This window comes from Leptonychotes weddellii, chromosome 6 (genome assembly GCF_054177405.1).
Source record: "Leptonychotes weddellii isolate Sample4059 chromosome 6, ASM5417740v2, whole genome shotgun sequence".
Classification (NCBI taxonomy): Eukaryota; Metazoa; Chordata; class Mammalia; order Carnivora; family Phocidae; genus Leptonychotes; species Leptonychotes weddellii.
In genome coordinates, this window is record NC_138374.1 from 23,863,382 (window position 1) to 23,886,809 (window position 23,428).

The 23,428-nt window shown below is 51.7% G+C and overlaps 1 protein-coding gene across 3 annotated transcripts in view; it reads right to left on the reverse strand.

Annotated features, from left to right (window-relative positions):
• SUFU (SUFU negative regulator of hedgehog signaling) overlaps positions 1-23,428 on the reverse strand; it is a 113,148-nt gene that overhangs the window by 13,498 nt on the left and 76,222 nt on the right. For 2 of the 3 annotated variants that reach the window (XM_081822850.1, XM_081822848.1), the window contains exons 4-10: positions 23,189-23,331; positions 21,995-22,080; positions 21,643-21,715; positions 18,169-18,322; positions 16,217-16,328; positions 2,498-2,632; positions 797-935 (exon numbers count right to left, since the gene is read on the reverse strand). In XM_081822850.1, the coding sequence (XP_081678976.1) occupies positions 797-935; positions 2,498-2,632; positions 16,217-16,328; positions 18,169-18,322; positions 21,643-21,715; positions 21,995-22,080; positions 23,189-23,331 (842 nt within the window). Of the gene's footprint in view, positions 1-796; positions 936-2,497; positions 2,633-16,216; positions 16,329-18,168; positions 18,326-21,642; positions 21,716-21,994; positions 22,081-23,188; positions 23,332-23,428 lie in introns of all 3 variants that reach the window. The other variant, XM_081822849.1, reaches the window with a different exon arrangement.

Below are 23,428 nucleotides of genomic sequence, written 5' to 3' on the forward strand. Positions count from 1 at the left end.
CAATTTCTGGATTAGGGTCAGATCCCCTTTCTTGATACTCCTGAGAGAGGTAAGGTACAGTGTTCTTCCTCTCACACCTCCAACAAACAAAGAAAAAAGGATGTCGTTCCCCTAATACATCTGGGAGAGCGCCGGACTGGCCAAGTACCCGTTGGAGACCTGGGACAGGGTGGGGGCTGGAAGGAGGCCTGTGGCTCTCAGGCCCGAGCACCCCACTTGGCAGTGGCTGTGAAGCCGTGCTCCAGCCAGAAGAGCAAAGGAAGGACAAAGTGTTCTGGACAAGCCAGCAGGTTTCTGTGCAGAAAAGCTGGGTTTCCATTAGGAGGAATTGGAGAGCGATTAGATGAAGGGAGTGGGGAGGCTGTCTGCTGAAGCCTGCCCATCCCAGCCCCAGGCCAGGCCCACATGTCCATTTTCTAGGAATTCTGGTGGGATTTCCACAGAGCCGCTTGAGTGGCTTCCATCCTTCCTCCTACCCTGTTGCACCCTCGGTTTCCTGGCCTTTGGTTTACCCAGGGTGCAGAAAGTCTCACATCTCTCAAATCTGGATTTCCATGGCAAACCAGTGGCCAGGGCCTAGAGAGTTATCCCTGGTGTCTCAGGTGATGGGGAGAGAGGCTGGGAAGTGCTCCTAGAGTTGATGGGATAGGCAACAGCACCCACACTCCACATGGCTTCCCATAACCAGCCCCTCTGGAAGGGAGCCACCAAGAGCTGCCAAGGGAGGAGAGGGAGGAGGCGGGTGGGGGAAGAGCCCACGGAAAGAAGGTAGGGACAAGAAAATGAGCCTTCTCACTTGTAACCAGGGTCCATGGGCTGCGTAAGGGTGCTCCTCAGTGGCAAAGGCGCCTTCCACTCCCGTGGAAACGAATGTGATGGCCATGTCACCCGTGATACTTTTATATGTAAAGTGCCGTCCATGCAGGAGCCTGCCCCTGGGGGTGGGAACACAGAGACCGTGAGCATCAGGCCTGGCCAAGGGACAGGGTGCCTGGCAAATGCCCTCCTGCCTGCCCACCTGCCCACCAACAGGGGACTGTAACCAAACATGTTCATTTCAGCCCCTTCCGAGAGAAGCCTCTCCCAAGTTCTCAACTGTCACTGCTCCAAAGTGCTCAAAGCTACCAGAGACATTAGATCAGCATTCAAAGGGCCTGCAGGGGGGAGTGGAGGACACCTCCTTTGTGTCCTGGTGAGGAAACTGAGGCCAGAGAGGGCAGTTAGCGATGTGCCCAAGGTCATGCCCAGAACTAAGAGCAGGGTCATGTCCCTTCTGTTTCAAGGGCAGAGGTGAAGTAGTACCTAAACAAATTTGCCAAGCCCCTGGGAGGATGGCATAGTGCCTTCACAGCACAACCCCTGTGTCCACGGGAGAGTCTTCCACCTGCTCATGGGCTCTCCCACAGGATTAAAACGGCTAGCCCCAAAGCCACAAGCATACCTCCAAACAGACAAATCAACAACAATAACAATAATAATAAAGGCTGACACCAAATGGGGTCACTCTGAGGGAGCCAAAAGAAGTTACTGTTAATCCCCAGTCTGGAAATACACCTGGGGGAAGGGCAGGCAGGGACAACCAGTGAGGCAGAGATGCCAGTCAGCAAAGGAAGCCCAGCCTGCCCTTTGCTTTCCCAGGCTGCCTCAGATTAACCCTTCACCAGTCTAAAGGTCCTGAGCTTGAGCCAGAGAGGGAGTTGGGGAGGAAATGGCTGGGGTCCTGGTGGGGGGGGCCTTGCCAGCCCCTGTTCATTCTGACCACTTGCTATCTTTACCCTGCTGCCCAGGGTGGCTGGCCAAGGTTGGTTAGCATCCAAACTCCTTTCTCAGGCTCTGGGGACAGTGGGGAGGGACCAAACCAGGGCAACCCCCTTCTTCCTTGTCACTGTTGTCTGAGTTGAGAGTTATTCTGGTCACCTCCCGCTATAAAAGTGAGGGTGGAAATCCCAAGGGCTCTGCAAGAAGCCAGCTGAGCAGATTCAGCCCAGGGCAGCATCCCCAAGCAGAGCGCTGAATTCTGGCCACAGGGCTGGGTTTCTGGCACTGTGGACAGCAGCGGAAAGGACACAGCTGGGCTTCTTGGTCCCTCAAGGAGTCTGTTGTGCTGGCCACTGGGTTTGGAGAACTGAGTGTTTTGCATGGGAAGAGCAACAAGCGGAAGAAAATAGAGTCCAACCCCCCAGAGCCTCTGCCCTGCTACCCAGCGCGACTGACTCCGGGCTTGTGGGATGGCAGGGGCGTCTGAGTTTGCCAGGCGGCTGAACCTTCCTAAGGAAGCGGGGCTGAGGGACACCTCTCTGGACAAAGGAGTGTCCTTCAGCCCAGTGGGGGCTACAGGCTGGCTCAGAGTCCACAGGCCCCCTGCCCCAGGCCCAAGAGGGCACTGCCTGACGGGCTCTCCTCTCTCCCGGGGCCCCGACTCCGCCCAGGTGTGGGGGAGAAGGCAAGCATAGGCCTGGTGGCTCCCTGAGGACAAGCTGTGTGCCGTGGGGCTCACCTTAGGCAGAGGGGAATGAGAGCCCCTGACTCCTGGTTGAATTTCAGATGCACACTCTCCAGCTGTCGTGTGCGGACCAGCTCGTGGGGAATGACGGCCGTGGAGCTGTCGCTTTCCAGGCTGTCTTTGCGGCTCCTGCAAGGCAAGCACAGGAGGAGGTTCAGCACAAGGTAAACACCACGGGGAGGAGCAAGACAGGAGTCTGTCAGGCTGGCCTCCTGAATAACGACAATGACGGTGACTGACGACAGTGACAATAGCAGCCACCATGCACCATGTGCTCGCCGAACGCCAGCTGCTGGGCAAAGCACTTCTCACGGACGACTCCTCTCCACATCCCCATGCAGTAGGTACTACTCCAGGTACTGTTACGGCCCTCTTATGGATAAGGAATTGGGGATCAGAGAGGTTAAGTAACTTGCCCAAGTCACCCTGTTGGGGAGTATGGAGCTGGGATTCGATCGCAGTTAGATCGGGTTCTAAAGCCTCATCTTTGGCCAACACACCATATAAAAGTTTATGTCACAGTGGCTTGGTCTTCCCTACATAGCAGCAAGAGCATCTGGAAGCCCTTCTTCCCCTGCCCTGGAGCCTCAGGTCCCAAGTTCCCCAAAGCTGGAGTGCTAGAGTCCCAGGAGGTGTGGCTCCAAGAGCTTCCTTCCAGCTGAAAAGGCTGGGACTTTCTGCAGGCTCTGAGCATGCACGCTCCCGCTAACAGCCAGGAGCTGCCGTGACATACATATCCTTCATCTGACCAGGAAATGATACAATCCTCGGCGAGGGGGCGGAAACCAGACTCTCAGGAGTCAGACTAGTGGGCCTGGCTGGGCAGCAGAACCAGGCCACCATCCTGCTGGGTTTTGAGGCCCCAGGAGCCCTGTTCCAGATTCCTCCTGACTGTGGCCTTGGCCACAGTGAGCTGTCACTGCTGCCTCACGCTCCCTCCTATCCTGTTTCCCACCAACAGCTCATCCCACAGCTAGGCCATGGGGTCCCTTTGCAATCTAAGATATGCTCTTTCAAATTCAGCTGCCCCCACTGACAGCCTCTCAAATCTGCCTCAGCCGGAAATGAAGGTTACCCACTGATCCTATTCAAAAGGCCGGATCCTGGTTTGGGCTGTGAATCTCAGAACAATTCCCCAAGTGTCCATCAAAATACTGGGTGAGAAGCTCTAGTTATTTATCATTCAAGAGGCAGGAGCCATCCAGGATGTCAGGGCTCACAGTCAGACAGCCAGGGAGGGGCAGGCCCAACCTCCTCCCATGCTGGGGGGCTGAGTGCTGGGGCCTGTGACCAGTGAGGCACCCCAACAGGCAGAGAACCTCCCCAGAGGGCGGGTGTGGGGTCAGCAGGCGAAAGGATGGAGGGTGGCATCGGACAGCCCAGGGCCCCGCCGAGGCCGAGGTAACGGGGACCATTCCTACCAGCTGTGTGGTTCTACCCCAGATGTGACAGCTCTTTCACAAAGTGGTGTCTTCCTCTGGTTTCCCAAAGCGAATTCTGAAACCGCCCTTTGCCCCAGCTTCTCCTTTGACAGACCCTTTCACAAGACCTGCAAAGGAGACAAATGCTATGGCCAAGAGGGTCACGGAAGTTCAAGACTGGAAGGAAACTCTGAGGTGGTTTAATCTACTTCTTCCCTTTACAAAGGGGAGCCCGTGATGGGTCCAAGGCCACAGAGCTGGTCTGTGGCAGGCCAGCGTGGGAGCCGGGGACCTCTGACTAGACCTCCGTCCCTTACACTCCGGCTGCTAGGCCTCCCTTCTGAGGAGGGCAACACTGACCAGCAGCTCTCAGTGGGTGCCCTCAGGGCCCAGACAGGAGCAAAACTCAGGATGCTGACAGCAGCCCTTCTCTGCTCCAGAGCACGGAGTCGGTAGACTCACTGGCTGAGTCCTCACAGTGAGCACCCCATGTATATTCTATGGTTAATCCTTCTCTCCCAGGTGAGGAAAGGGAGGCTCAGAGAGGTGAGGTGGCAAGCCTGAGGTCAGAGTGAGTCTAAGGGGAAGAGCCAGTCACCTCCCCGTGCCATCTCTGACAACAGCCCGCACAGGGACCCGCCACCATGTGCCCGAAGGGGCCTGCAGCCAGGCTGTGGGGTGGGGCCTCGGAGCCCGTGGGGCCCGCAAGAGGATGGCTGCATCTCGGGCATCAGCAAAAATGCTGATGAATAGCAACTGGGGTGAGGGTGTGGGGCTGGGAGAGAAGAATCAACAGCACACAGGGCTAGAGACATCTCACGCTGGAGGGAAAAATAAATTGTTGAAAGTCAGCTAAAGTCACCTTGGTAACTGCTACAACACACTCACCCAGAACGAGGACATCAAACCCAACTGCAAACAGCTTTAAAGAAATGGAAAAGAACTTAATCATCTGAAGAATTAATGTGACAAGTGCCCACATTTACACCTCCCACCAACCTTCAATCATTTGAAAACGTACTTTAATCTTTTAAGAGAAAAAAAAATTGCAAAATGCTAGATCTGCAATCCTGGAGCTTGGGTATTTCCGGCATGCTGCTTCAATGGAAACAAGGCTGCTACACACACACACACACACACACACACACACACACACACACGCTCGCGCGCGCGGGCACACACACACGCACGCACGAGCCCAGCTTTCTGCTGATTTGTTTTTTCTGGACATCGATGCAGAAGCATGAATTATTTGTGTGGGCTGGGCGAGGTATTAAATCTGCAGCCGACACAGGTTTGCAATGTTTTGCATGGTTGTCAGCTTAATCTTAGTCATAAAAAAATAAGTACTATGCTCGCCAGCGTGGCCTAATTTTTCAGCTGGGCTGTTTTCTCCCCGAGTTCCCAGTGGAGGAGAAGGCAGAGCTTCAGGGGGCTGGAAGGGAGAAGGGCTCCCAGGGAAGCAGGCCCTACACCCACTGGGGACTGCCAGGGATACGGGCCGGGGAAGGAAGGATGAACTATTGCTCCAGGCGGCAGAACGGCTAACACGCAGGTTCTGGGTTTGACTCTCGCATGAACTCAGGCAAATGACTTACCCTCTCTCTAAGCATCAGTATCTTCTTGATGGAAATAGATAATAATATCCTACTGTTATAAGAATTAAACCAGATGACCCACGTGAAGCATCTAACGGTGCCCTGGGGATGTAGTAGGTGCTCAAAATATATCTGGAATGCGTTAACAGGATGTTAGGTGGCTGCCTCTAGAAGTCGATCTGCTCTTGCAAGAATGTTGATAGCTTAATAGGGAATTATTTGCCTTTACCGATTGCCTCTGGCCAAGTCAGTCCCCACTTCTGAGCAAAGGTCCTTGCCCTGAGCTTGGGAGACAGGACTTCTGAGATGGGGCCTGAAGGGCTCCTTACTCCCTGCACAGATACTACGGGCCCTGGTCAACCACTGGGCCTCTGGGAAGGCACGACTACAGGCCAACAAAAACCCCTGAGGCTTTTGTTCTGCTGAGGGAGGTTCTGGCGGGGCCATCTTCCCTCTACAGAGCACAATGGTCTTCTTGCAATTCTCGTCTGCCGAACCTCAAGCTGCCCAGAGTGGTTTAATTCCTCCTCCCATGACAGCCTTTCAAATCCCTGAGACTGCTCTCACAGACCATCATCAGTTTCTCTTTTCCAGTATCCGTGGCCCCAACTTTCAAATATATTCCTAGGACATGGTTCTGAAATCTTCCAGCCATCCAAGTCACTCCCGCTTGCGTTTACTCTAGCTGGTGAAAGCCAGAGTGTCAGGTCCAGAAGTGAAGTGTTGTGTGTGGAAATAAATACAGCATGTGGTCTAATCAGTGCAGCTCAAAGAGGGACAATGAGCTTTCTTATTTGGGAAACCTTATTTCTATTAAAACTGTCATCAAATTTTCTATTCTTTGTAACCCCATCATACTACCAATTCTAACAGCACACTCTCTGTCAACAACATGTCCCTCAGGTTCTCTCCCATGGCCTGCACTTGGACCTCTTCCCCCCCATCTTGTATGTACTGGGGATTCACTGGAGCTGAGAGCCCAGCTCTGCATTATCTGGCTACTGTTTGAGGCAGTCCAGGTATTTCTGAAACCTGGCGCAGGCATCCATCATACTGGCATTCCCCCCTTGACTTCATATCCCTGACAAAACTGTTAAGCTTACCATCAATGTTCTCATCCCAGGCTTTGATTAAACAGTGAACAGGGTAGGGCCAGGCAGACAGGCTGACAGACTGACATCATTACTCTTTGGGTATGCTCATCCAACCAGTTATAAATCAACCCAAACATCCCATCACCAAGCCCTTCACCTTCCTGGATGCTCTGTGGACATGTCTCTGTCTTGCCAACAATGATGTCAGAAGACATTCTGAAAATGTCTTGCTAAACCCTAGAGAAGGTCTATAGCACTTCCTTTGTCTACCAGGTTGAAATAGATAACTATTTTTTTTTTTAAGGTAAATTTTTTTAAAAGTTTTTATTTATCCATTTAAGTAATCTCTACACCCAATGTGGGCCTCAAACTCACGACCCCGAGATCAAGAGTCTCATGCTCCCCCAACTAAGCCAGTTAGGTGACCTGGTAACTATTTCTAAAAATAGATGAGAATGGTCTGGCAGGCCTGATTCTTCGTGAATCCATGCTGACTCTCAGGGCTCACTGTTCCTCTTAAAACAGTGTTCACAGCCTGCCTGCTGAATAATCTAGTCCAGAATTTTCCCTTAGAGTTGACACCATGCTCACTAGTTTGGACAGTGCAAGATGGTTTTTGCATTTTGAAACTTTTGAGTGCTTTCAGTCTGCCAACACCTGTCTTGTAATTAGTCCCTCGAAGATTATGGACACCAGCTTCATAAATCTCATTTGCCAATTCTCTGGGTGTTCTGGGGCACAACACATGTGGACCAGGCGACCTGATCCATGAAGTCATAGCTTCTGTCTTCTCATCAATGCCTGTATGACTCTTCCTACTCTGATAACCACCCTTTTTGAGATGGAAGCATAACAGAACTTGGGTAAATCTTGCTTTCTCTCTGTCACTGAGCAAAGTCACTCTGTCCAAACAATGGGGCCCATCTTTTCTTCTTGTTGTTCCAAACAGAAGTACAAAAAATAAAGTCTTTTTTGCTGGTCATAGCATTTTTTTGCAAGACTCAGTTCTTCTTGAGTTTCAGCTTTTCTTGATCCTGTTCCTTAATAGTCTGTGCTGATATAACACACTTTTCCTTCCAGATTTTGTTCAAATTCTTCAAGAAATCTGAGTTATGTAAAAGATTCTCTACATACCTATACTGGTCCCTGGAGTTATTTACACCTTGTTTTAGTTTCCAGGGGACTGGTCACAATAATGATACTAAGAGGTGCCTTTTACTGAGTGTAGACTCTGGTGCCAGCTCTTCTGCTAAACCCTTTCAATACTTTGCTTCCTTTCATTTTCATGGCAACTCTACCAAGAGGTATTTATTTCCCCATTTTACAGATGAAGAAACTGAAACTCAGAGACTTAAATAACTAGCCCAAGGTTACACAATGAACAAACAAAGGGCTGAGACGAAATCCCCAGGTCTTCCTGACGCTAACTAAAACAACCACAGCGTTTCTCCTTAAGAACTTCCCAACCCTTTGAGTGGGCTTTCCTTTTGGGGTTTCAAGGCTATGAAGACACATCTATTTTTTCCCTGAACTCTTAAAAAAAAACTGCTTCCTATAAGTCAAGGCAGGACTTCCCAAAGGGTATTTGATGGAATTTTAATTTAAGGGAAGCTTCTAGAAAAGCAGATGGGGCAAGGGCTGGATGCAACACACTGTGTCTCTCGGATGAGAAACCTAAAATGTTGGCATTTTGAAGACCGAGGAGGACTGCAGAGGGCAAACCAGCCAATTTCATTCTATGTGAGCCGGCATCTTCCAACCTTAGCCACAGAACTGCCTTTTCCCTTAACACCCAACAAAACCCCCTAAAAGGCTGCGGGGACCCTCCGTCTGGGGACGACAGGGCACAGAGTTTTCCTTCCTGATCTTGCTCTGCTCAGGTGCTTTCTTCCAGCGGCCTGCCACTTCCACTCCGTCCACCTCTGTGGCTGGATGAGTGGCCCTCATCGTTCCCTTTACACCAAGACAGATGTTCTCGGGAGGCCTGTCAGGCAGTTACAGCTGCTAATCTTCAGCTCCTTGCCCGCGGCCGGGGCAGCGGAAGCGTCTCTGCACGACCAAGGCGGCCTCGGTGCCAATTCTGTGATTTTCAGTCGGAGCGGGTTATCCTTTCCTTTCACTGGGCAGGGTGAGCTGTAACAGCTCCTACAATATCACTTCTTGGACTTTTATTTATGATTCTTTTTAAAGTTTAAAGAGTCACAGGGTCCTATCGGGACCATTCTTCCCACCCCCCTCTTCAGAGACAACCACTCTCATCTCTGTTAGTGGACTCTTTTGGTATTTTCTCCAGACTTTTTTTTTTTTTTTAAGATTTTATTTATTTATTTGTCAGAGAGAGAGAGAGAGAAAGAGCACAAGCAGGGGGAGTGGCAGGCAGAGGGAGAGGGAGAAGCAGGCTCTGATGCAGGGGCCAATCCCAGGACCCTGGGATCATGCCTTGAGCTGAAGGCAGCTGCTTAACCGACTGAGCCACCCAGGCGCCCCTCCAGACTTCTAAAATGCTTCACTTCGACTTGCCCGTTTTCCCCTCTCTGGCTTCACCTACTGACTTCCCACAAAGGAATACGAGCTCTTAGCTCTCTTCCGTCCCACCCTCCCACCCTCCCACTTCCCAGGAGAACTGTATCCTAAGTTTGTTTGGATCAGCATTAAGTGTCTACATTATTATATGAAACCAATGCTATTTACAACTGAGGCATGTACTATACTATCATGTATACTTTTAGAAAAGTATACTTTTCTGGCACAGTTTTCTATTTTCCTTGGATTTAATAACAGTCTTGGTTTTCTATGTGTTTATCACTAATTCAATCCTAAACTAACCACCAGTGGTCTATAGATTTCCCCAAGATACTCAAATATATCAAGTATTTATCAATTTTGTCTTTTTCCAAGTCCTTCCTCCGGAGGTCCTTCCGAATTGGCTGCCTTCTGTTCTTGCTGCTCACTGTCACCCTGGTGATTCCCCTGGCCTCTTTCCCATGCTGGACCCCATTTCCTGGCCCCCGCATGTCTTCCTCACTCATTCTGGTGGAGTATATCCTCCAAGAGATTTCACTGTATTTGGAGCATGTTTTCTCAGCCAAACGGTGCCCACTGACCTGCCACCCTCCTGGGTTTCGCAGCAACCGAAAACACCAGCTTTCCTCTGTACAGTGGTGTGTAAACTTCCAGGGCCTACTCTCCAGTTATTTTTCCCTATGAATTGGCAGGAAGCCCCTCCACATGTCTCCTCTTTCCTGGGCAGTACCCAGCGGTGGAGAGGTCTGGATCAAATAATCCGAGGTTCACATCTTGGCTCTGACACTTATTCCCAGCTTACTGACCCGAGGTAAGTTGTATCATCTATGTAAGCCTCTGTGTTCTAATTTGTAAAATGGGGACAACAGCAGCTCACAACACAGGGCCCGGCACGTGGCAACGCCCAATAAAACTGCCTGCTCAGCCATGGGACCCTGTCTAGCCCAGGATTCTTCCCGAAGTGGGAACAGCGAGGGGTGGTTTACGTGCTGGCTGAGATGCACACCTCGGTAATTCAGAAATTGATCTGAATCTTTCCATTTATTTCTTCTTTACCACCTGTCTGTATAGCACATTCTATATTTACACTTCCCGCTGCATAAGATGATTTTTACATATCCTAAAACCCTCTCTCCTTCCAGTGTCAAGATAGATTCCTGATTTTCTAGTACTGTAGAGTTTAGAGTACATGCCCCTGTTTGCTCTACCCACATTTTACAGACTGAGAGAACCATATCCATGTTTCCTCTCCACCCAGGTCTCTTCAGATTGAAAAGCCTTAATTTTTCCATTTTAGCCTAAGGGTATTTCTTGGTCAGGTTCTATCAATGGTAGCAGGTGTGGAAAGGAGAGGAGCTGAACCACCAAGCCTCCTTTAAGCCACAATCCCAGTCCTGTGACAGGGGTGACATCTGCACTGGCCATGCGACTTGGGGCCTTCTCCTTGGGGATGTCCGGGAGCGGGAACCAGGGCATCAGGGTTGGCAACTATTCAACAGTGATGTGGGTTTGGCCTGCTGAGCCAGCCCAACCTCTGGCTTCCGCCTCTAGGCTGGGAGATTATTCCTTTTGCTTTCAGAATGCTGGCGAAAGCTCTGAACTTTCCAGAGAAAGAACAACTTGAAGGTCCCCCTTCAGGACAGGATTGGGACAGGGTACCGGTGTGGGGTGGGGGTAAAGACACCAGCTCACCTCCACAACTACTCCTAAACACAAGGCTGTAACCAAACGATAAAGTATGGTATTTTCGTTATGAGCACCCCAAGGACGGGATGTGATGACGGAACAGTGGGGCTGGGTGTGGCTAAAGAAGAGAGAGGGAGCGAAACTGGCATAATGATTAGAGGATGCTTTAATCAACCAGAGGAGTTAACTCTGGGCACCAGGGACCTCCGCCCAGCCCTCTGACTTGGGTGGGCGATGAGGATGCCGGCTTTCCTGAGTGAGCCCACTCTCACCAGAACGCTTGGCTTTCTGTTTTCTGAGACACTGAGTCATTTCCTCTCTCCAGCTCTCACCTTTGAGCCTTCCTTTTCCCTTCCCTGGAGAAGTGACTCACTGCTCAAGTGTTGGGTGACACTGAGGATCAAAGATGGGCGATAAAAATACTCCTGATTGTGCAACTTTGAAGAAAGGGGATGCGCTGTGGACTGAGGATTCAACATGCGGGCCACGAACTCCAAGACTACGGTGAAAACTGGGCGCCTGAGTGGCTCAGGTGGTTAAGCGTCTGCCTTCGGCTCGGGTCATGATCCCGGGGTCCTGGGATCGAGTCCCGCATCGGGCTCCCTGCTAGGCGGGGAGCCTGCTTCTCCCTCTGCCTCTGCCTCTCTCTCTCTCTCTCTCTGACTCTCATGAATAAAAAAACAAAAAAAAAACATATAAAGAAGACTACGGTGGAAACAGTGGCCATGGCTCCATCTCTCTGGGGAAGTGGAGCAGAGAAAGGAGTTCAAACAGAAATTTGTCTGTGCCAGGTTTGCTGTGGAGCCCCTCGTTCTGCCCTCTCAAACGGGTGTCTCTGAGAAAGGCACACAAAGGCAGGCACTCAGCAGGACACACGTGAATCACAGAGGCCTGGGCCCTTCCTCCTATCAGCCCTGAGGGCAGAGCTGTTTCTTTCTGGGTCTTCTCTCCAGTGAAAACAACCATATTTCCCCCAGCGTGGGAGTGGTGAGGGAGGCCAGCAGGACAGACGCAGGCTCCTGGCCGGCCGCTGCAGATACCCTAGACACTTTGAACAGGGTCAGCCAAGACTGCCCTGTGCGTGAGCTGTGAGTGCCAGGGGCCCAGCTGTTTTCCTAGATGGAAACTCTCCTTCCTTCACCCAGTTCACTGGGCGCAGACTAGGTATTTTCTTCTTCTAATTAATCGTCATGGGCCTCATAGGGTGAGTAAAACAAAACAAAGTTTCTCTAAAGGATGACTCCCTGGCCAGGTTATAAGCTACTCAAGATGGGAGCAGAGGCAGCAAGGTCACCCCATCCGACAAACAGATGGGAGCAGAGACACTCCTAAAAGTGGAGAGAAATACATGTGCAAGCATGTGTGTGTGCTGGGGGGCTGGGGGTGCTGTGCAGCGGAGAAAGTCACAACCAGAGAATTCATACTACAAAACCTTAATTCTTCAGGAAATTAAGGCAAAAAGGCACCAAAAAAAAAAAAGCCTTAAAAGCTGCTGGCATGATTCCAGAAGACTGAGAAACTTGGCTCAGAAATGATGGTTAGTTTGCTTTTTAAAGGTGCCTCAACTACAAAGTGCTTTTCTCACAGTCAGGGACCTTCCCCCGCCAACACATCCGCATGCATACACACACACACACACACACACACACACACTCACGCACTGCCCCTCTCCCAGAGGGTATGTGACCCGGAGAGCTTCTTCGTAAAGGTCCTCTGACCTCAGGCAGTGAGACCCTGGTGGAGGGAGGAGGAGGTTCTGGAACACTGCCACAGGTTCCCAGCATTGGAGCAAAAGGTTATGGAAATGCAAAGCTCCCCACCTGATGCACCTGACCACACACATCCTCTGAGTCCCCGTGGAGAGGCTGGGGAGCAAAATCCAAACTCCGTAGAACAGTCCAGGCAACCTCAGACAGAGAAGATGCCTGGTGCCTTTTTCCCCCCTTGGGTCCCTACAAGTGTTGGCAGGCACAGTCCTTAAGCCAGGCTCTCCTCAGTGGCAGCAAGGAGTGGCTTCCCATGCTTCCCCAACTCACCCGGGCAGGCAGTGGGAAGGGAGGCGCCAGCAAGCCGAAGGAGGCTTTTCTCAACTGATCATCTTGGGAAAAGCCAGATACAAATTTCACGGCTGGAATGCAAGGGTTGTGAAACCCTGAAAGAAGCCCCAAAACAGGCCAAGGACTCTCCTTCTGGGAAGGCGGTGGGAGGAGGGCTGGCGAGGGCAAGTGGGAGAGGAGCAGGTTACCCAGAGGGGCCTGCCTTTCTGGGAAGCAGGAAGTAAGGCCTCAAGAAAGAAAGAAAGAAATCCCCTAGCCCTGAGGTGGTATAGGGGACAGAGATAGGGTTGGTTTTTGTTTCTGAACATAAAGAAAACAAGGCTTTGTGTCAGAAAGTAATTCTGGTATAAACGAGCCAATTACGATACAGCTTGTTATCTCTGGGATTTGGAAGCACCAAAGCTGACCACTGTCCTCCCTAGAGTTAAATATGCACAGTAAGCTTCTAACAGGGGGCTTAGCCTTGTCTTCAGTGTCACGTGACAGGTCCCTATTCCTACTCCAACTAGACAGATGAGGTCCACCAATGAGGGTCACTACCACCTGAGAGACACAGCCTTGTGTCCCTCATAGGGTCCCTGAGAATGGGGTAAGAAAGGTCACACTAAGGAAGACTGCCCTAAGTACCATCCTTTTCTAACCTTAGACAAGTTACTGACTGGCCTCTCTGTACCTCAGTCTCCTCGTCTATAAAAGGGGATGGTAAGATTATCTACTTCACAGAGTGACTGTAAGAATGAATGAAGGTCATGTGGTGGAAAGCACTTGGAACACTACTTGGCACACCGTCGTCACTACGTAAGTGTTAGCTGCTAACGGGGAATGAAAAGAGCAAGTGCTTGCCCCCCCCCGCCCCGCCCCCCCACAAGTAGGTCAGAGCCCAGCTGCAAATGCCCAGGCTCCATCAGCCCTTCTGAACCGTCATAGCTTCCTCAGACCATTCCCAGACCCATGTGGAACCAGCACGGCCCAGCCTAGAAAGCCTGACTAAAGGAAAATCAGACATGCACACACAATAAGGCCTGTGCTGGTTGTTCCCACAGGGAGAGGAGCAAACACCAGTGCCAGCACATCCTGGGTTGGCTTTCTCAGTCACAATCCGTGTGGTTTATCTGAAATGGGGTCAGGTCCCAGAGTGGGCAGCATAGATATTACAGTCGTGCTTGCTGATCTAAACTGAGTCCATCATCATCGATCGTGAGATAACAGCGAGCCAGAGCCTTAAGACACTTGAGGGGTGCGTTGGAAAAGGATCTTGGCAAAGCAGCAGGAACCATTTCTCAACCAATGGCTAATAAATTGGTAACTAGGACTGAGAACCTCAGAAGAGACATTCTGATTCCCTCCGGACTGCAGATTCCACCAATGGGGAGACCTGACTGGTCACTTGAGCTTGCAGGGAGGGGAGATGACCCCAAAGGGCTGGCACCCCTGATCTATTTCCACCCATCTATTTGTAGCTCAGTCAACTCAGGCCAAAGGTGGAGGCTGCAGCTCTTAGCTTGTGTCTACAGATAGCCCTTGGACCAGATCCAGTGCCCCTCTGCGCGGTCAGGGGTGGGCTGAGTCTGGGCTGTATGTATGCATCCAGGAACCCTGAGCCTTGTGCCCCCCGCGGTGTCTGGAAGGGCAGCAGTGAGTGAGATCTCAAGCCTGCTCCACATATACAAGAGCCGCAAGCGGGGTGTGTCTCTGCAGGAGCCCCTGCCCTTCTGCCCAGAAACCTGAACCTTCCAGAGGAGACAGGGCCATCTGAACTGAGACTGTCTACAAGTTATAGGCAATATGCTTGAGGCTTTAAGCCTTCAAGTACCTCCCAGCCAGAGCCAACGGGGCCTAGAGGGTGAAGCCAAGCTCAGGGCATGGGAAGGAGCATGGCCCCGGGACATGGGCTCCTAGGTGGAGAGCTTCCAGACGCCCTACGCCTCAGCCTGGCCATCTGCTGCTGCCAGGGGAAGATCATGGTGCCTCATGCCAGCTACTTCGAAGCAGATGGCTGGAGAAACTCACTGGCTAGAGTTGAAAGCTGCCTGGAGGTGGCAGTGGAGGCTTCTCCAGGCTCCTGCCAAAAAGCTCAACTTGCGTGGCTTCTGGATGGCAGATTCCAGGTGAGCCATCTTGGGCATCCAGAGTAACTCTCCCTCCCCACAATCTGCTCCTGGGTTGCAGCCTTGACTTTTGCTAGCCAGGCCTCCCCTGTTCCATCCCTGTCAGCTCCTTCTCCTGCTTGAAAATTCTAGGGCAACTTCAAGGTCTGTCTCATGTTCTTCCTCCTCCAAGAAGCCCTCCCTAACTATTCCAGATCATGCCAACCTGTCTTTTCTGTAGAATATTAGATCACTACCACTTCTGGAGATCATGGATGAGCAGCTGGAGCTAGAATTCAAAGAAGTAGCTATTTCCAACAAAAAGCATCCACAGCCAGACTCACACCAATTTCAGTTCATGCACCTCCAAAGGAAGAGCCTATATCCTAGATGGCCCCCTGGGCTCTGAGCTTGCCACACAGCAAGTATATAATAAAGACTTCTCAGAAGAAGGACCGATCACCCTGGTCTTTAGGAGTGCTGTGCTTCCTTTTGAGCCCAGGGCACAGCAACTTCCTCCCTGGCAAGCAAGAGTTCTGCTCTGGGCTGCTAGCTCCCAGGCACCCCCTGCCAGCAGCTATGCCCTACAGCTTCCCTGGTTCAAAGGGCGGGGGGGGGGGTGCCCAGCTCCAGCCCTGCCTGCCATTCATCCCCTATCAGAGGAAGAGAGGTCAGCAGGAAGAGGATCTGACCTCTGGGGGGGTAGCCATAGTCTCTCCCAAAGGGCTATATGGGCCGCTAGATGGGCAGCAGAGGCCTGTAAAGGACTTCCCTTCCCTCCTCTAGGCCCCATGGAAGGGAGGCAGGAAAAAGGGCCTCCGCAGCAGGCATCCACTATGGGGCTGGCCAGACAGGGAGGCCCCTGGGGCTGTAGCTATCAGCCGGAGACCAGGCTCCAGGAAGGAAGGAAGGGCAACTCTGGCTGAGGCCGAGATAAGGAGGGGAGTCGTGCTCAGCACAATGGGCTCCCTCAAGGCTGGGATTTTGCCCCAACTTGGCCTCCTGTCTGTTCACACAGCCCATGTAAATATTTACTGATGTTTATATTCCTAGTCCTCTGGGTCCCCTCTGAGGCCCTTTCCTATGACCCACAGATCTGTGTGCCCCAGAGACCCTGGGCCCATCCAGCAATGGCTATGGTCATTGTTCTCTCTCATGCAAGCCCCAGGGACAGACATTTCAGGACCAAACTGCCCCCCTTGTACCAGCCCTGGAATACGAATTCCCTCTGCGGACAAGGAACTTACGGGGCCCGGTCGTGGGTGAAGCCGTTCTGCCGCTGAGGGTTGATTGGCGGAAGGACAGGTTTGTTGTTGATCTCAAGTCCTCTCCTCAGGGTCTCCCGGATCTGCTCCGTGTCTGCAACAACACCACTAAGTTGCCTGATGGCCCTTTGGGCTCCCAATATCCCTCAACCCTGCGCTTGGAGCCGGGCTCTGCAGACATGCTAAGAAAAGGTCCTAGGAAAGCCGTGAGCCCACTCTAGACATCAGCCTTGAGAGCTGAGCGAGAGCAGTGTGAGGACACAGGGCAGATGAGGCAACCGTGCTCTCAAGAAATTTCTGGTCCGAAGAGTGCCATTCTTGTAAAAGACAAGGGGGTGGCCTCTGGACTTCAGAAGGGCACTGTCCAAGATAGGGCTCTTCACTGTCCTTCCCCTTCCTGTGCCACAGGCCCCAGATTTACCCTTAACATAGCCCCAGACGGTGACTAACAAGGTCTTTGCCACTGCCCAAGCCCACCCGGGGATTCTGCCCACTGCAACGGATGCCAGTAAGGGCTGCAAGTGCTTTGCCACGAATGAACTCTTACGTGGTTTCTGGGCTCTGGGTGTTCAGATGGTACCCTGCCACCCTTCTCCTCGGGTGGGCCGGTGGGATGATGAGGTCATCTCCCCACGTTGGTCCCAGGGAACCCTGCCTGTCCATGGGTCTGCCAAGAGCCAGGAGGGTAAGAGAGGAATCTCTTGGTGAGACTATTTCTTTGCAAGGTGCTTTGCTGATCTTTGGGGTGATGCTCACTATTCTGGTCTGCTATAGAGATTTTGGTCTACGATTTACCGATACAAACAGCAGACACATCCAAAAAAGCAAATTAATGCTGGTTGCTCAAAGGCTGGGCTTAGAGTGGACTACAGAGGAGATAATACTAACTTTTCTAACTATCTGACTTGTTACAATGGTATGGGTTACTTTTATAATTTTTAAAAATTAGCCAATAATGGCTGACATTTTGGACAAGACTATGAATCCTTCCTTAAATTACCTCTTTCGTCAAAAGCAACCGAATGACTGTATGCTTTCTCTCGGAACCCCCCATGGGCTTATTAGCACACCATCAGAACAAGCAGGAAGGCAAAAGGGGGTCAGATATTTGCACTAGGAGCTTAAGTTGTCCTTTACGGAAAGAGAATAGTTCCCGTAAGTGCTATCACATGTGCAGGCATTTTATTCAGGACTGTAGGTATCTTATTCTTCAAACAATAAGAAAAGGTGGAGGAACTAGACAAAGAAAGTAGAAAAACAAGCTGTCAACATACATATAGGTAAATGGCTGCTTCCCCTTTGGAGTCAGGTAGGGATGCCCTTTGCTAAGAACCACAGCTGTTTCTACAACCAAGACCACCTTGGTGAGCTTCCAGCAGGAGAGCCACATCCTTCTTCCCCAAGGCCCCGCGCAGAAGGCAGTGGGTACAGGGTGCCCCGCACATGGCCCCTCATGCTGTATCTGCAGGACAGGGAGGCAGGGAAGTTTGTGAGCTGGCCTCACACTCTGGCCTGGGAGGGTCTGAGGCCAGAGTGATTCTCGGGTCTGGCATGGCTTTCAGGCCAGAGCTGGGCCCTGTTTCAATTCTGTGGGTGGCCGATGCTTGTTCTTTTGCACTTGGGTGGACTATGGCCTTTTCCTGTAACTGTTCTGTGGCTTCCACTCACCTCCATGACCTCAGATTGCAAGGGGGCAAATCTAAAACACAATGGTCACCGCTGGCGGTGCATCCGAAATACACACAGGAAACACAAAAGAGAAATAGGCCAATAAAACTCCCTTCATGCCACCCCACTGGAAGACTTCTCTTGCTGTTTCAATCCTGCCAGGAGAGGAACTATTGAATGGGCTGCTGGTTCTGGAGCCCCATCTTAGAGAGCCTGAAAACTGGGCCTGGGCACAGGGGAGGGGAGGGCTGGGTGGCAGCAGCTACCTTTGCCGGACAGCCGCCGTGGCTGCGTGCTGATACAGATGCTCCGGCTGTCCTCATCGTCCTCAGGGGGCCGGCTCAGGTCATCCCAGGCACACTTGGCACTGACACCACTCAGGTTGGAGCCATCCGTCTCTATGCCTTTGTCAACTCTCTCCTGCTTGGAAAGAACCAAAGAGCCAGAGTTCTCTCAGCGAACCAGTGGCCCACGGTCACCACCCCCTTTCCGGTATTTACTGAATTCTTGTAGGTGCTGAGCACGGAACGGGTGCTGGAAGAGTAGGATGTCTGATCTTGTTCTGCCCTGGTTGCTAACACATGATGGTCTCTGCCAGCCAATGGACTCCTCTGGGGGATATCAGGGATCAGGGGAAGCCAGGAAACGTGAAAATCCCAAGGAAAGCTCATCCTCTATCTGGACCTTCCAGTAAAACCACCTGCACACCTGTTTCAGAGCCCTAACTCTGGCCACCCCATGCAGGCCCGTGGAGTGCATGTGGCAGAGCCAGGAACCATTGCCTTGAGGAAAGGCACAGTCCTTCCTCTCCTCCCTGGCCATTCAGGAGGAACCCCCCCAGTTACTGCTACAGAGGACAGGGTGCAAGCAGGCCACAGGCGGGAGAAGCCGGGACCGGGTGACTTCACACCTGCAGTTCCCTCTTCCAACAGCAGAGGGTGTGGTCACCCAGAAAAGCGCTACCAGAGAGCAGAAGGGCAGAACTTCCCCCAGCTGGATCACTAACTTGTTTGGCAAAGGACTCTAGATGGAGTTTCTTTTCCATTTCTTAGACTGAGATGGGGGCCTGGAGGGCAGTGGCCATCTGCAGACCCCATCAGAGGCCCTGCTTTGTGTAGGCCTTGGCACTGTGGAGTCCCAACTCTCTCCAAATGGCCTCAAGGAAGAGTTGTACCCAAACATCCCTGGGATTTCTGGTAAAACATAGTTCTGTGATGCTGGGCGTTGGATTAAAGGTCATCTGGAAGGCTCTAGCAACGTTGCTTATAAACAGCCATGTGGGCCAAATAATGCTCGTGAGTGAAAGCACCTCAGTAAGAATCTGCACCTCCCTGTCTGCCTGACCCTCTCCCGGGGGCTGCACAGGCACCACACGGGCCTGCTGCTCGGCCAGGAAGCCTATCTGTGGAAACACGAAAGAAGCTCCTTATTTCTTGAGACCAGTCAGCAGATGGCCCTGCCCTAAGCCTCCTTTCCAAAAGTCATACTTTCCTCCTTTCCAGTGCTACAATCAGCCCGGGCAAAGCTGGGATTCTTTTTTTTTTTTAAGATTTTATTTTTAAATAATCTCTACACCCAATGTGGGGCTCTAACTTAAAACTCCAAGATCAAGAGTCACATGCTCTACTGAGCCAGCCAGGCGCCCCAAAGCTGGGGATTCTGAGCACAAACAGGGAGAGGCTGACGACAGGAGCAGTTCTGTGCTCCAAGCGGGAGTGTGTGGGCCCTGCTTTGCTCAGGGTAGAGTCTGAGCTCTACCCTTTCCATTGGCTGCCCTGAGGCCCCTCACCTAAGCAAGGAGCTGAGGATGCCTCTTGACTCAACTAGTTCAGCCCACTTACTTTATAAGTAAAAATGAAAGAGGCCCCAGAGAAGTTAAGGGACTTCTTTAGGCACAGAGCTGGCTAGCAGCAGAGCCTGGAGCAAAGGAATAGGAGCCGGCTCTAAAATGAACCACCTGCAAGCAGGCCCCAGACAGCTACAGATGAGCACAGAAGAGTTCCCACTTGGTGCACAGGGCCACCTGCTTGCTTTTTTTTTATATTTTAATTTTTAATTTTTAAGTAAACTCCCAACATGGCACCTAAACTTATGACCCAAGATCAAGAGTTGAATGCTCCACCAACTGAGCCAGCCCCTTCCTCCCACCACTTGCTTTTAAAGACCACTGGGTGTTCTGGGTCCTGCTGGCTGGTCTCAGCAGAGCCCGAAGACTAGGATGGAGAACTGTTCTTGGCATGCAGAGAAGGACAGGCTGCTTACCCTACTAGTTCAAATGACCAAGTTCTTTCTTAGTACTTGGCGCTTATGACCGAGGCTAAATGGCAGCCCACAGTGCCCCATGCTGGATCCCAGTGTGGCTGCAGAACAAGGACATAGGGAAACATAGCCTTCATGGTTCCCGGTTTTTGCTTAAGCAGAAGCTATAGGGAAACCAATGTTAAAGGAGAGATAACAGAGGATCCTGGCAACAATTTGAAAACTTCAGTGTTAAAGGCACTAGGAAAATAGAGGAGCATCATGTGTGAATGAGTAGGACTTCTGCCCAAGATCTCACAGGTCTATAGTAGAGGGACCACAGGGACTGCTGGCTGTATGTCTCCCTGCTACGTCTCCCCTCCCACCTCGCGTCCCTCCTAGAGGACACGCAGCTCCCGGCAGCTGCCCACCGCCTGCCAGATTTTGAGAGACATGAGAGCTTCAGAGATGGCAATGGCCTACAATTGGTCAGGGGAAGAAGAAGGAAGTGCCTACATGCCAGGAACATTCTTAGCTGTCCACTGCTCTCTTTCATGAGCAGCCCATTAGGAAGGAAGTTATGCTCTAGGTGGTTTTCAAAATTAACTGGCACACAAAGCGTGTTTCTTTTAAGAAACCAAAGATGTCACTGTACAGCTGGGCCACAGTAAGTGGGCAACTGCAGGCCTGCACATATACCGACTTCCTTTATATGCCCAGGAATGCCAGCCTACGCAGGGGAGGAGCTCGGAGTCTGGCTGCCCAAGCCAGAGATGTATCTAAAAGGGGCGTGCGATCACTAGGCCAATCACGACTCCCACTGCAGCTGGGCTGTGGGTCAGTATCACCCGTCCTGTGTGTTACAGGATGCTGGTGGTGGGGAGGTGGCTCCGAAGGAAAGTCTATGTTCTTTTGAGAAGCAGGAAATGGGAGGCTGAATCCTGGGCAAGCAATATTGATTTTCTACAGTGAAAAGCTGGTGATCTTATTTTTTTTAAGTCAGGTTTATTGATGTATGACTTGCCTACAATAAAATTCATTCTTCCCCCCCACACCCTTTTTTAGTTTATTTTTTTTTTATCAGTACAATTTCCAGTTTGTTTTCTTTGACGTAGTTCCAATATCTCAAGAACTGCTCTTACGTTTTAAAGTGTCAGAGTAAGCATGGATCCTCATTTTTTTATTATTCTAACCAAGATATTACTGTAGTATCATCCCAAACAATCTCAATATTATAAATTTCCATCTATTTGTAATATAAAAGTCAATTTAATCCCACCCTTTTTAAATGCAAAAAGCCATGTGTCTGAGGCAAGCTTTCCTGGCCTGAAATCTCTGCTCCCTATGTGCTCTGTGGAATTCAGGGGACAAATTCCAAATCATGCCATATTTCTACTCATTCACAAATAAAGCTCCTCCATTTTCCCAGCATGAAAGCCAGTGTTATTTGGAAGAGGCCTAGGCATAGTGTGCTAGAAAGGTTCTCCTCACTCAAGACATACTTGCAGGTGTGGATCGATCTCAAATATGGTCTCTCCCCTCCGCATGTCAGTTATCAGCCAAGGGCCGCCAGCGCTGTGGACAAGGAAAGGGGATAGGATGGTAACTGAGGGTCTGGGGCTGATGGGCTGGGCCTTCAGACTGCCCTGTTTGCTGCCCCAGGCCCAGAACACAGGGGAGCAGTTTGAGGTCAGGGACTGTCAGGGAGTGAGTGAATCATCAGGAGTCCCTGATGTGAAAAACCAGTGCCTGATAAACAATGTAAGGGGAAGCCCACATGTGGGGGTGAGGAGGAACTCCCACCCCCAGGCCCGGGAAGCCAGGCCCCACCTCACAGGGCGGGCATGTACTCACACAGGTACCGTCCGCAGCAGCTCCAAGATGCCCTGCCCATTCCACTGCTGGGCTGCGTGGAGCTCCTCGGTGCAGACGCCAACAATCTGAGACCCGGGGACAAGACACCATTGCATGTTAATGGCCATTCCTCCCACCCATCCAGGAGGACCGCCACCTAGGCTCTTTCAGGGTCAACTCAAGTGGGGGGACCACAGGCAGTATCTATGGCCCGGGGCTTGTCTGTCCAAAATGGGATGGTTTCCTTAGGAGATGGAAGAGTCCACAGACAGGGCGCTGAGGCCTGACCCTTGTCCTGCTACAATGGGTCAGGTGTCTGGGTGATACGGTGTCTAGCCCTGGACTGCAGAGGTGAACGTCAGAATGGGTCCTCAGCCCATGTCTCTGGAGGCAGGAGAGTTCCAACCTAGGCTAGGATCACAGGGAATGTAAACACAGGAGATTCTGAGGCCCTTCAAGCTCTGAACGACAACCAAAGGGCCCCAGCAGTTTGCAGAAAAGCTCTCTTTCCTCATCAGAGGCGGGGCCTTTGTGTAAACCTCAAGGGAAACTAGGGAACCTTCACACAGACCCCAGCATGATCACAAGCAAATGCAGCTGCAGCGGGGGTGGATGCACACCCCTTCTGGGTGAGGGCAAGGCCGGCCCAAAGCTGCCTTCCTGCTGGGTGGTCCTGTGCCTACGGCTGTCTGGGTCTTTATCAGTTCACCAAAATACCCGCCCTGTTAGCCTTAGCCGCCCAACTACAGCCATTCCACACAGCCCCCCGCCCCCACCCCCATGGCCCCTTCCCTTTCCCCCTTCTCCCATCTCAGCAGGCTAAATCAGACCATCCGAATCTGACAAGCCAGCAGAGGGAAGAGAAAATGCAAGAAGAGGGGCGCCTGGGTGGCTCAGTTGGTTAAGCGGCTGCCTTCGGCTCAGGTCATGATCCTGGGGTCCTGGGATCGAGCCCCACGTCCGGCTCCCTGCTCAGCAGAGAGCCTGCCTCTCCCCCTCCCTCTGCCTGCCACTCTGCCTACTTGTGCTCTCTCTTTCTCTGTCAAATAAATAAATAAAATCTTAAAAAAAAAAAAAAAGCAAGAAGAGAAGGAAATCTCCTGTTGCCTTCATTCCCCCTACCCAAGCCCTCCTGTACTACAAAAGGCTTTTCCCCCAGGGAAGGCTTGAGCCCATGTCCAACCTCAGCCTCACCTGGAGAAACGTAACTACCCCAAAGGGTGTCTGCACAGGTTGCATCTGTGGGTCCTCGGTCAGCAGCATGTGCTGAATTCTTGACTCACTGTTATCCAAAGGGCTGTGCCAAGACACGTGGTCCCCACTGCAGAAGGTGTTCTCTGTGGGAGAGACATGAGGATGCTCAGTGTTAGAGGCCTTACATCCAGGCCTGAAACCCTGGTATCAGAGAAGCCCAGGCTGGGAAGCTCCCCCATC